The following is a 13,654-nucleotide window of genomic DNA, read 5'->3' as shown; positions in this document are numbered from 1 at the left end:
TGAAGGTGATCTAATGAGACACGTTATGGGGACAGGATAATCATTGCCTCCCAGTTCGATCGGGTGATTGTGACGATTGGAGTCTTGTTCTGTGCCAAACCAAAGACAGCGTGATGACATTTTCAGAGTTCCTCAGTCTGATTTTTGACCTGCTCACAGTGTATTACTTTACTCCGAGTACAGGTCCTTCTGCTGTAGCACGCGTGTTTCGTTAATGCAAATTCACTATAACACGATTGACGAGTCAGGGACACTGTTCCGAAAGCGCGATCTTTTAAAGCATGTATTGGTCATAACACGATTCCAGCCCCATTAGATTAAATGGTGCTGCTATTCTGATAACACGGGGTTGCACGATAACGGAACTACTGCGTGTTAGCAGGACCGACAATCAGAAGACGATATCATTTCTGCTGCTGGTCCCTCGTTGAAATTACCACCTTATGGTTTATTTTTCAGAATATTGCTTCCTGTCTTACACGGAATCCAATTGCCTCCCTCTATCAGAGGTCTGCTTCAGCAAAGACAAGAGCTGGGTCTTCGCAACGTGAGTTGGTCAATGCAGTCTCTACCTTTGCCTTTTGTACCTGCACCCAGCACCCTCACCCGCTCCGGTGTTTGCTCTGCCTATGTCCAGCACTCCCTAGGTTCGAGGTAGAAAGGTTGTTGGGGTGATAGGTCAATTGGTCATGCTTTTGTAACTGAGCCCATTTTCCTCCTCATGCAGCAGTGGGACAGACTGGTTCATCCATTGGGATGAGGAGTGGTATTTGTAGTGATTGTAATGAGGTCAGCCAGGTGGACCTCATAGAATGTGAGTTAATCAGATCCAATCAGGGAGCCCTGGCTGACAGATATAAACAGGAGTGTCAGAGGTTCTGCTCACTCTGAGAGCCGTCTCTGAGGAAACCAGACCAGTGTCAAGGACTTTGCGTTTGTAAATAAAAGGTGACTTGGTGATGGACCGTGGCCTCTGTGGAACTATTTATTTATCCCCGACTCTGAGCCCAGAGCCAATCCCAATTGTCTTTCAAAAGGCAATTGGGCCCCTTGACACTGGCTTCCTATGTTACTCTGCCCCTGAATTAGCTGAGGACATTCTCTGGGCTTGTCTTACCTCAGAGAAGTCAACCCAAAAATCGAAACTCCCTCATAGCACCAATCCTCAAAGACTCCTGCATGCCACCAGACCTGCTGAGTTTCCCCAATAATCTTTATATTTTAAATTGAGATCTCCAGCATTTTGATTTTATTTAAGACCATAAGACCTAGGAGCAGAAATTAGGCCATTCAGCCCATTGAGTCTGCTCCACCATTCAATCAAGACTGATATATTTCTCAGTTGAAACTTTATTGCTGGAACAGCACAGCAGGTCAGGCAGCATCCAGGGAACAGGAGATTCGACATTTCGGGCACAGGCCCTTCTTCAGGTTCCTGATTCCTGAAGAAGGGCCTGTGCCCGAAACGTCGAATCTCCTGTTCCCTGGATGCTGCCTGACCTGCTGTGCTGTTCCAGCAATAAAGTTTCAACTTTGATCTCCAGCATCTGCAGACCTCACTTTCTCCTCTGATATATTTCTCAACCCCATACTCCCACTTTCTCCATGTAACCCTTGATCCCCTTGACAATCAAGAACCTATTGACCTCGATCTTAACTATACTCAGTGACCTGGCCTCTATAGCCTTCTGTGGCAGTGAATTCCATAAGTTTCACCACCTTGTGGCTGAAGATGTTTCTCCTTATCTCCATTCTAAAAGGGCTTCCCTTTATGTGTGTGAGAGTGCTTATCAAACTTTGCTTTATACCTCATCTGAGAGTCTCCCCTCTGACTGTGAGCACTCCCTCAGCACTGAGAGCATCAGCCTCAATTAAGACCATAAGACATAGGAGCAGAATTAGGCCACTCAGCCCATAACCCTTGATCCCCTTCCCAATCAGGAACCCATCTATCTCTGTCTTAAAGACACTCAATGACTCGTCCTCCACAGCCCTCTGTGACAATGAGTCCCACAGACTCACCCCCGCCCCCCCCACCCCCCCCCAGCTGAAGAAATTCCTCTGCATCTCAGTGCCTTCCCTCTGAGGCTGTCCCCTCAGGCCCTAGTCCCTCCTCCTGGTGGAGGCCATCTTTTCTATGGCCACTGTATTCAGACCGCTCAGTATTCTGTACATTTCAATCAGATCCCCACCCCCCCATCCTTTTAAACCCCGAGTACAGACCCAGAGACCTCACCCGCTCCTCATATGACAAGCCCCTCATCCCCGGGATCGTTCTTGTAAACCTCCTCTGGACCCCCCCTTCCCCCCCCCCCCCAGGGCCAGTAGCATCCTTCCTTAGGTACGGGGTCCGAAACTGCTCACGATATTCCCAATGTGGTCTGACCAGAGCCTTATACAACCTCAGCAGCACATCCCTGCTCTTGTATTCTAGCCCTCTTGAAATGAATGCTAACATTACATTTGCCTTCCTGAATGCCAACTGAATCTGCATATTAATCTTTAGAGAATCCTGAACTAGGACTCCCAAGTCCCTTTGTGCTTCAGATTTCAGAAGCCTTTCCCCATGCCTCTATTTTTCTTACTAAAGTGCATGACTCACTTTCCCACGTTGTATTCCATTTGCTACTTCTTTGCCCACTGCCTGTCCAAGTCCTTCCCTAAGCTCCCCGCGTCTTTAACACTATCTGTATATGAGGATAGCATGGATGCCTACGGAACTCCACTAGTCACTGGCCGCCATCCAGAAAAAGACCCCATTATCCCCACTGTCTGCCATCTGCCAGTCAGCCAATCCTCTATCCAGGCCAGTCCCTTGCCCTGAACATCCTGGGCTGTTATTTAGCAGCCAACCAGGCAGCACCTTGTCAAAGATCTTCTGGAAATCCAAATAGAACACACCCATTGTCTCTCCTTTGTCTAACTTGCTTACAGCATCATAGAACTGTACAGCACGGAAACAGACCCTTCGGTCCAACCTGTCTACACCGATCAGATATCCTAAACTGATCTAGTCCCATCTGCCAGCATTTGGCCCATATCCCTCTAAACCCTTCCTATCCATATACCCACCCAGATGCCTTTTAAATGTGTAATTGGACCCAACTCCATTGGCAGCTCATTCCATACATGCACACCCTCTGTGTGACAAAACAGCCCCTTAGGTCCCTTTTACATCTTTCTCCTCTCACCATAAATCTATGCCCTCTGGTTTTGGACTCCCCTGGCCTGGGGGAGAAGACCTTAACTATTTACTCTATCCACGCCCCTCATGATTTTATAAACCTCTATATGATCACCACTCAGCCTCGACGCTCCATAGAAAAAGGTTGCAGCATATTCAATCCCTCCTTACAACTCAAACGCTCCATGCTACTTAGATCAAAGATTCCCTACAGTGTGGAAGCAGGCCATTTGGCCCATCGAGTCCACATCGACCCTCTGAAGAGCATCCCATCTGGACCAATCCCTCATAACACTGCATTCCCCATGGCTAATCCACTTAGCGTACACATCCATGGTCACTATTGGGAATTTAGCATGGCCAATCTTCCCTAACCTGCGTGTCTTTGGACAGTGGGAGGAAACCGGAGCACCTGGATTAAATCCCATGCAGACACGGGGAGACTGTGCAAACTCCACACAGACAGTTGCCTGAGGGTGGAATCAAACCCAGGTCCCTGTGCTGTGAGGCAACAGTGCTAGCCACTGTGCCACCACTCAAAGAATTCTAACAGATTGTCAGGGGTGACCTACCTGTGACGAAACCGTGCTGACTCGGCGTTATGTTTGTCTCCAAGGGCCGGGAATGGGACTTCAACCTGCAACTTTCTGGCTTAGGGCAAAAGTCCTCCCCACTCCCTCACAGTAGGCACTGGAGTACTGTATGTGTTGTGATGATTTGGAGATGCCGGTGTTGGACACAACGTCAGGTTACAGTCCGACAGGTTTACTGTATTTGGAAGCTAGTGCTCCAAATAAACCTGTTGGACCATAACCTGGTGTTAAGAACAAAGAACAAAGAAAATTTACAGTCCAGAAACAGGCCATTCGGCTCTCCAAGCCTGACCTGATCCAAATCCACTGTCTAAACCTCTCGCTCAGAATGGAGGTATTGTGTTTGTGTGATTTTCAAGTATGTGTTGTGGTGATGACCCACTTGGGTCACCAGAGGGAGCACACACATCAATTCTTGGCTCTCGGGTGATCTTCCCTGGTCAGTGCAGTACGTGATAATGATGACTCGTGCTCCAGAGATTCACGTGTCATGTGGAGGGTACATCATTGTACACTGAGGGTGCACCACTCAGACCCTGAACAAATATGCATCTTTAAAAACACAACTTGTACTCACCAGAGGGAGAAGCAAGCCATCCCTCCTTCATCCTTGGCTGGGGACTTCTCAATTGTGCAGAGGACATTCAGGAATTCATTGCTGGTGATCCACCCTTAGCCCAAGATTCCTCTTCATTTCCCACTTAGGCGAGGCTTTACGGTTAGAAGCCAACGGGTTCAATGTTTCAGCTTCCGACTTCACTGAAACCCTTGCCTTCGGGCGATTCCATCTGGTTGATCTCTCTCCCTTTTCTCAGCCTGGGCTTATCCAAAGCTCCACTCTCTGTAACATAACAGTCTCATACAGCACGGAAACAGACCCTTCGGTCCAACCAGTCCATGCCGAACATAATTCTGAGCTAGATTAGTCACACCTGCCTACTCCTGGCCCAGATCTCTCCTTTCCTATTCACCTACTAGTCTAAGTGTCTTTTAAACATTGTAACTGTGCTCATGTCCACCACTTCCGCTGGATGTTCACTCCACGTCTGCAACATTGACCAGTCTGCCTTCGCCTCAGCCCATTGGCCAACGTTCGGTCTGACTAACCCAGCGCATCCCTGACCAATCAGCCTCCATAAACATGAGATTACTGTAATTTTCTGCTACCCCGTGTCCCATCTTACATGTTCATCCATCATCTCCTCTGTTTGCTTACTTCCCCTGTTCCAGTTTTCATCTTCTTAAGCTTTCTTTCAAATGCCCCCACAGAGCCTCTTCTTCCCCGTTACCCCCTTCCTTCCTCACAGCTCCCGCACCCTATCTCCGCAACCTCCTCCAGCCGAAACCTCAATCCGAACCCCAAGATCTTTCGACACTGCACCAATTTCTGACCTCTTACACCAGCTCCATTTTCATGACTGCTATGTGTGAATGTGACCAAAGGTAAATTTCCCCTCGTCATTCTTCTCTAGCTATCTGGTGTCTTTCACACAGTTCACCATTCTTCCAGCATCTTTCCACTGTCATTCATAGTGTTGTACAGCACAGAAATACAGACCCTTAGGTCCAACTCGTCCAGATATCCTAAATTAATCTTGTTCCATTTGCCAGCATTTGGCCCATATCCCTCTAAACCCTTCCTATTCATATACCCATCCAGATGCCTTTTAAATGTTGTCATTGTACCAGCCTCCACCACTTCCTCCGGCAGCTCATTCCATACACGTACCACCCCTTGCGTGAAAAGGTTGCCCCTTAGGTCCCTTTTATACCCTTCCCCTCTCACCTTAAACCTATGCCCTCTAGTTTTGGACTCCCCTACCCTGGGGAAAAAGACCTAAACTATCCAGCCTCTCCATGCCCCTCATCCAATCCACACCCCTGCAGACATTAATGACATAGTGGGTCATCAATTTTATTAATCTTCACAATGGCATCACAATTCTTAACATTGGCCAACCTGGACTTGTAATTCCCTCTGATGAGTCACCCCGTCAATTACCCCCATTGTGGCCAACCAGCGTCCTTTCCTCTGTCTCTACTTATCTGGACTCCAGAAACTGCACTGTCTCTCAGGCATAGCTCCAGCTTTTCACTGAGCGAGAACTGCACTTGTATTTTTTTTTCTGAGCTCTAACCTTGCTCACTTGCATTAATCCTGCACGTGGATTCCCTTCACTGTTAGCACAGCTTCACTGAACTACGAGTGAAGTCACTATGACTTCTCCTGAGCTGCACAGCCCCCAAGACGTTTCCTGAGCCCTAACTCCAACAATGTGTTGCCTCAAACCTCTACCATCAACTAGTCATGGATTTCTCAGTGGGTTCCCCAGTACAAAAACTCAGTGCAGGTCAGTTGCGTATTCAGCAGTGCCTCTAACAACAACCCTGCCTAACATGACGTCAACTTTTCTGTCTCCAATACTCACAGACTCTCCCAAGTGCGGTAACCTTGGAACTGCTCCTTAGTGACTCCCGCACTGTCCTGGGTAATCTCCTATAAACCTTGCCCTGACCTGGTGCTGTATAGGATTGAATGCTATCTCCTGGAAACTCTTAGAATTGAGTGTGCTCTGAATGTTACAATTCAAGATGGCTTCCCCTGTTCAATTGGGTAAATTGTCCCACAGTGTTCAGGGATGTGTAGGTTAGGGTGGATTGGCCGTGCTAAATTGACCCATAGTGTCCAAGCCATGTGCAGGTTAGGGTGGATTAGCCGTGCTAAATTATCCCATTGAGTCCAGGGATGTGCAGGTTAGGGTGGATTGGCCGTGCTAAATTGTCCCATAGTGTCCAGGGATGTGCAGGTTAGGGTGGATTAGCCGTGCTAAATTATCCCATTGAGTCCAGGGATGTGCAGGTTAGGGTGGATTGGCCGTGCTAAATTGCCCCATAGTGCCCAGGGATGTGCAGGTTAGGGTGGATTGGCCGTGCTAAATTGTCCCATAGTGCCCATTGATGTGCAGGTTAGGGTGGATTGGCCGTGCTAAATTGTCCCATAGTGTCCAGGGATGTGCAGGTTAGGGTGGATTGGCCGTGCTAAATTGTCCCATCATTCCCAGGGATGTGCAGGTTAGGGTGGATTGGCCGTGCTAAATTGTCCCATAGTGCCCATTGATGTGCAGGTTAGGGTGGATTGGCCGTGCTAAATTGTCCCATAGTGTCCAGGGATGTGCAGGTTAGGGTGGATTGGCCGTGCTAAATTGTCCCATCATTCCCAGGGATGTGCAGGTTAGGGTGGATTGGCCGTGCTAAATTGTCCCATAGTGCCCAGGGATGTGCAGGTTAGGGTGGATTGGCTGTGCTAAATTGTCCCATCATTCCCAGAGATGTGCAGGTTAGGGTGGATTGGCCGTGCTAAATTGTCCCATAGTGTCCAGGGATGTGCAGGTTAGGGTGGAGTGGCCGTGCTAAATTGTCCCCTAGTGTCCAGGGCTGTGCAGGTTAGGGTGGATTGGTCGTGTTAAATTGTCCCATAGTGTCCAGGGATGTGCAGGTTAGGATGGATTGGCCGTGCTAAATTGTCCCATAGTGTTCTGGGATGTGCAGGTTAGGTTGGATTGGCCGTGCTAAATTGTCCCATAGTGTACTGGGATGTGCAGGTTAGGGTGGACTGTCCATGCTAAATTGTCCCATAGTGTACTGGGATGTGCAGGTTAGGGTGGACTGTCCATGCTAAATTGTCCAGTAATGTTCTGGGATGTGCAGGTTAGGGTGGATTGGCCGTGCTAAATTGCCCCATAGTGTCCAGGGAATTGCAGGTTAGGGTGGATTGGCCGTGCTAAATTGCCCCATAGTGTCCAGGGAATTGCAGGTTAGGGTGGATTGGCCGTGCTAAATTGTCCCATAGTTGCTGTGGTTCTGTTCGCCGAGCTGGAAGTTTTTGTTGCAAACGTTTCGTCCCCTGGCTCGGCGATATCATCAGTGCTTGGGAGCCTCCTGCGAAGCGCTTCTTTGATGTTTCCTCCGGTGTTTATAGTGGTGTGTCCCTGCCGCTTCCGGTTGTCAGTTTCAGCTGTCCGCTGTAGTGGTTGGTATATTGGGTCCAGGTCGATGTGTTTGTTGATGGAGTTTGTGGATGAATGCCATGCCTCTAGGAATTCCCTGGCTGTTCTCTGTCTGGCTTGCCCTATGATAGTAGTGTTGTCCCAGTCGAACTCATGTTGCTTGTTGTCTGCGTGTGTGGCTACTAAGGATAGCTGGTCGTGTCGTTTTGTGGCTAGTTGATGTTCATGTATGCGGATTGTTAGCTGTCTTCCTGTTTGTCCTATATAGTGTTTAGTGCAGTCCTTGCATGGTATTTTGTACACTACATTTGTCTTGCTCATGTTGGGTATCGGGTCCTTCGTTCTGAAGAAGAACGCAAATTTTCCCATAGTGTCCAGGGATGTGCAGGTTAGGGTGGAATTACCATGCTAAATTGTCCCATAGTGACCAGGGATGTGCAGGTTAGGGTGGGTTGGCCGTGCTAAATTGTCCCATAGTGCCCAGGGATGTGTAGGTTAGGGTGGATTGGCCGTGCTAAATTGTCCCATAGTGTCCAGGGATGTGCAGGTTAGGGTGGATTGGCCGTGCTAAATTGTCCCATAGTGTCCAGGGATGTGCAGGTTAGGGTGGGTTGGCCATGCTAAATTGTCCCATTGTGTCCAGGGATGTGCAGGTTAGGGTGGAATTACCATGCTAAATTGTCCCATAGTGTCCAGGGATGTGCAGGTTAGGGTGGATTGGCTATGCTAAATTGTCCCATAGTGTTCTAGGATGTGCAGGTTAGGGTAGATTGGCCGTGCTAAATTGTCCCATAGTGTCCAGGGATGTGCAAGTTAGGGTAGATTGGCCATGCTAAATTGCCCCATAGTTAGGCGGGGAGACTAGGACCCATGGGCACAGTCGTAAAATTAGAGGGGGTCAATTCAGAACAGAAATGCGGAGACATTTCTTCAGCCAGAGAGTGGTGGGCCTGTGGAATTCATTGCCGCGGAGTGTAGTGGAGGCTGGGATGCTAAATGTCTTCAAGGCAGAGATTGATAAATTCTTGATGTCACAAGGAATTAAGGGCTACGGGGAGAATGCGGGTAAGTGGAGTTGAAATGCCCATCAGCCATGATTAAATGGCGGAGTGGACTCGATGCGCCGAATGGCCTTACTTCCACTCCTATGTCTTATGGTCTTATGGTGTGCAGGTTAGGGTGGATTGGCTGTGCTAAATTGTCCCATAGTGTCCAGGGATGTGCAGGTTAGGGTGGATTGGCCATGCTAAATTGTCCCATAGTGTCCAGGGATGTGCAGGTTAGGGTGGATTGGCCATGCAAAATTGTCCCATAGTGTCCAGGAATGTGCAGGTTAGGGTGGATTGGCTGTGCTAAATTGTCCCATAGTGTCCAGGGATGTGCAGGTTATGGTGGATTGGCCGTGCTAAATTGTCCCATAGTGTCCAGGGATGTGCAGGTTTGGGTGGATTGGCCATGCTAAATTGTCCCATAGTGTCCAGGGATGTGCAGGTTAGGGTGGATTGGCCGTGCTAAATTGTCCCATAGTGCTGTGAGATGTGCTGGTTGGGGTGGATTGGCTGTGTTGTTACCCCATAGTAGCACAGTGGCTCAGTAGTAGGGACCAGGGACCTGGGTTCGTGACTTTCTATGTAGAGTTTTAATTTTCTCCTTATATCTGCGTGGGTTTCCTTTGTGTGCTCTGGTTTTCTCCCACAATCCAAACATGTGCAGGTTCGGGTGGACTGGCCGCATTGAATTGTCCTATAGTGTCCAGGAATGTGCAGGTTAGGGTGGATTGGCTGTGCTAAATTGTCCCATAGTGTCCTGGGATGTGCACGTTATGGTGGATTGGTCGTGTTGAATTGCCTCATAGTCTCCAGGGATGTGCAGGTTAGGGTGGATTGGCCGTGCTAAATTGTCCCATAGTGTCCAGGGATGTGCAGGTTAGGGTGGATTGGCCGTGCTAAATTGTCCCATCATTCCCAGGGATGTGCAGGTTAGGGTGGATTGGCCGTGCTAAATTGTCCCATAGTGCCCAGGGATGTGCAGGTTAGGGTGGATTGGCTGTGCTAAATTGTCCCATCATTCCCAGAGATGTGCAGGTTAGGGTGGATTGGCCGTGCTAAATTGTCCCATAGTGTCCAGGGATGTGCAGGTTAGGGTGGAGTGGCCGTGCTAAATTGTCCCCTAGTGTCCAGGGCTGTGCAGGTTAGGGTGGATTGGTCGTGTTAAATTGTCCCATAGTGTCCAGGGATGTGCAGGTTAGGATGGATTGGCCGTGCTAAATTGTCCCATAGTGTTCTGGGATGTGCAGGTTAGGTTGGATTGGCCATGCTAAATTGTCCCATAGTGTACTGGGATGTGCAGGTTAGGGTGGACTGTCCATGCTAAATTGTCCCATAGTGTACTGGGATGTGCAGGTTAGGGTGGACTGTCCATGCTAAATTGTCCAGTAATGTTCTGGGATGTGCAGGTTAGGGTGGATTGGCCGTGCTAAATTGCCCCATAGTGTCCAGGGAATTGCAGGTTAGGGTGGATTGGCCGTGCTAAATTGTCCCATAGTGTCCAGGGATGTGCAGGTTAGGGTGGAATTACCATGCTAAATTGTCCCATAGTGTCCAGGGATGTGCAGGTTAGGGTGGATTGGCTATGCTAAATTGTCCCATAGTGTTCTAGGATGTGCAGGTTAGGGTAGATTGGCCGTGCTAAATTGTCCCATAGTGTCCAGGGATGTGCAAGTTAGGGTAGATTGGCCATGCTAAATTGCCCCATAGTTAGGCGGGGAGACTAGGACCCATGGGCACAGTCGTAAAATTAGAGGGGGTCAATTCAGAACAGAAATGCGGAGACATTTCTTCAGCCAGAGAGTGGTGGGCCTGTGGAATTCATTGCCGCGGAGTGTAGTGGAGGCTGGGATGCTAAATGTCTTCAAGGCAGAGATTGATAAATTCTTGATGTCACAAGGAATTAAGGGCTACGGGGAGAATGCGGGTAAGTGGAGTTGAAATGCCCATTAGCCATGATTAAATGGCGGAGTGGACTCGATGCGCCGAATGGCCTTACTTCCACTCCTATGTCTTATGGTCTTATGGTCTTATGGTGTGCAGGTTAGGGTGGATTGGCTGTGCTAAATTGTCCCATAGTGTCCAGGGATGTGCAGGTTAGGGTGGATTGGCCATGCTAAATTGTCCCATAGTGTCCAGGGATGTGCAGGTTAGGGTGGATTGGCCATGCAAAATTGTCCCATAGTGTCCAGGAATGTGCAGGTTAGGGTGGATTGGCTGTGCTAAATTGTCCCATAGTGTCCAGGGATGTGCAGGTTATGGTGGATTGGCCGTGCTAAATTGTCCCATAGTGTCCAGGGATGTGCAGGTTCGGGTGGATTGGCCATGCTAAATTGTCCCATAGTGTCCAGGGATGTGCAGGTTAGGGTGGATTGGCCGTGCTAAATTGTCCCATAGTGCTGTGAGATGTGCTGGTTGGGGTGGATTGGCTGTGTTGTTACCCCATAGTAGCACAGTGGCTCAGTAGTAGGGACCAGGGACCTGGGTTCATGACTTTCTATGTAGAGTTTTAATTTTCTCCTTATATCTGCGTGGGTTTCCTTTGTGTGCTCTGGTTTTCTCCCACAATCCAAACATGTGCAGGTTCGGGTGGACTGGCCGCATTGAATTGTCCTATAGTGTCCAGGAATGTGCAGGTTAGGGTGGATTGGCTGTGCTAAATTGTCCCATAGTGTCCTGGGATGTGCACGTTATGGTGGATTGGTCGTGTTGAATTGCCTCATAGTCTCCAGGGATGTGCAGGTTAGGGTGGATTGGCCGTGCTAAATTGCCTGTAATTTATAGTCTATGTCATTAGCCATGATAGATGCAGAGTTACAGGGTTGGGTACAGCTGAAATGCGTCTCAGAGAGTTGTTGCAGAATCGATGGGCCACTTGGCCTTTTTCTGACTTTGGGGATTCTATGATTTCATTACGGAAGGCATAAATTATCACATGTTCTCTGATGACACCATCAATTCTGTTGACTCTCCTGTTGCTAATTTATCAGGTAGCTTATTTGACATATGTCTTCATTAAGTTTACCTATTTCCACCTCCATTACTTTGTCCCCGTCTCAACTCACTTGCTCGTGAAACCTTTGTCATGTTCATGCTCATCACTAGCTTCTTAGGGAATTGGTTTAGCTCAGTTGGCTGGAGCATTGGTTTGCAGAATCGTGTGATCCCAATAGCATGGGTTCAATTCTTGTTACCACGAAGGGCTTTCCTCTTCTCTCACCTGATGTTTGGTGGCCCTCAGGTTAAATCACCACCACTTGCTTCTCTCTAATAAGAGGGTAATCCCTACGGTCTGGTAAGACTATGACAACCACCTTGTCATCAGTATGTATTTCATGGTCCAGGTATTCCAGTTTCAACCTATAGCTTTTAGATTGGGAATTATGTTTAACTCTAGGACATAAGATAAATGCAGTTGAAGTCTATTGCACTGAAACATTTAGGGTAATTTTGTTTAAAGAGGTTAACAGCAAGGAAGGTGGGAGCTCTAAACACAAGGAAAGCATAAAAGATCTAATGACCCCTATTGGAAAGTAATTAGAGAGCTGTCTTTTTTCCATTTTTTTCTGAATGGTTGCTGCATTTTCTCATTTCGTGAACAATTATGGGAAGTGCTTTTTGGATATTTATGAACTAGCCTTTACTTCTTCTGTTTTTAATTCCTAGATCTTTCAACTTGACTAAAAGAATCCATGATCCAAGCGTGTTTAATCCTCCTTCAGAGTGTGCTTGAATATAAACTAATCTCTGAGAATATTCTCTTGGCGAACTATCTTGGAACTATCTGATTTACTCTAATAAAGAATGATTGTACCACGGGTTTGTACGTTTATCCACGTCAATAATTTTCCTATTTTCTCTCTCTCTCTCTCTCTCTCTCTTCCCCAGAAATACAGTTCATGGTAAAGTCCTGGGGGATTATTGCCAAACAAAGTCCAAAGATGTGCAGGATAGGTGGATTGGGTTTAGATCAGAGTGGCGCTGGAAAAGCACAGCAAGTCAGGCAGCATCCGAGGAGTAGGAAAATCAGCATTTTGGGCAGAAGCCCTTCATCAGGAATAGAGGCAGGGAGCCTCCAGGGTGGAGAGATAAATGAAGGGGGGTGGGGAGTGGGGTGGGGTAGGGAGTGGGGTGGGGTGGGGAGAAGGTAGCAAAGTGTACAATAAGTGAATGGGGGTGGGGATGGAGGTTATAGGTCAGAGAGGAGGGTGGAGCGGATAGGTGGGAAGGGAGATTGGCAGGTAGGACAGGTCATGAGGACAGTGCTGAACTGGAAGGTTGGAACTGAGGTAAGGTGGGGGGAGGGGAAATGAGGAAACTCTGGTTTCCAGCATCTGCAGTCCTCACTTTTGCCTAGGATAGGTGGATTGGCTATGATAGGTGGATTGGCCATGCTAAATTGCCCATAGTGATCAGGGATGTGCACGTTAGGTGGATTAGCCATGGAAAGAACAAGGTTACAGGGATAGGGTGGGGGGATGGGACTAGGTGGGATGCTGTTTAGAGAGTTAGTGTGGACCCAGTAGGCTGCAACCACATTATAGAGATTCTATGTTTCTATGAAAGAGACCTTGATGTGCAAGTTAATAGCTCCTTGAAAGTGGAGTCGCATGTAGACAGGATAGTGAAGAAGGCATTTGGTATGCTTGCCTTTATTGGTCAGTGCATTGAGTACAGGAGTTGGGAGGTCATGTTGCAGCTGTACAGAACATTGGTTAGACCACTTTTGGAATACTGTGTTCAATTCTGGTCTCCCTGCCAAAGGAAAGATGTTGTGAAACTGAATGGATTCAGAAAAAAAAATTACAAGGATGTAGCAGGCAT

At 48.1% G+C, this 13,654-nt stretch overlaps 1 protein-coding gene across 2 annotated transcripts in view; it reads left to right on the top strand.

Moving 5' to 3' along the window:
- Positions 1-12,650, top strand: part of LOC122546270 (mammalian ependymin-related protein 1-like) — a 36,687-nt gene extending 24,037 nt beyond the window's left edge. For both annotated transcript variants that reach the window (XM_087983689.1, XM_087983688.1), the window contains exons 6-7: positions 460-547; positions 12,497-12,650. In XM_087983689.1, the coding sequence (XP_087839815.1) occupies positions 460-547; positions 12,497-12,563 (155 nt within the window). In that variant the 3' untranslated portion in view covers positions 12,564-12,650. The remainder of the gene's footprint in view (positions 1-459; positions 548-12,496) is intronic.
- The last annotated feature ends 1,004 nt before the right edge of the window (positions 12,651-13,654 follow it).

This window comes from Chiloscyllium plagiosum, unplaced genomic scaffold (assembly GCF_037043375.1).
Source record: "Chiloscyllium plagiosum isolate Xiang-an unplaced genomic scaffold, Cpla_swu_hap1 HiC_scaffold_46, whole genome shotgun sequence".
Classification (NCBI taxonomy): domain Eukaryota; kingdom Metazoa; phylum Chordata; class Chondrichthyes; order Orectolobiformes; family Hemiscylliidae; genus Chiloscyllium; species Chiloscyllium plagiosum.
This window is presented reverse-complemented; position numbering and strand designations above follow the sequence as displayed.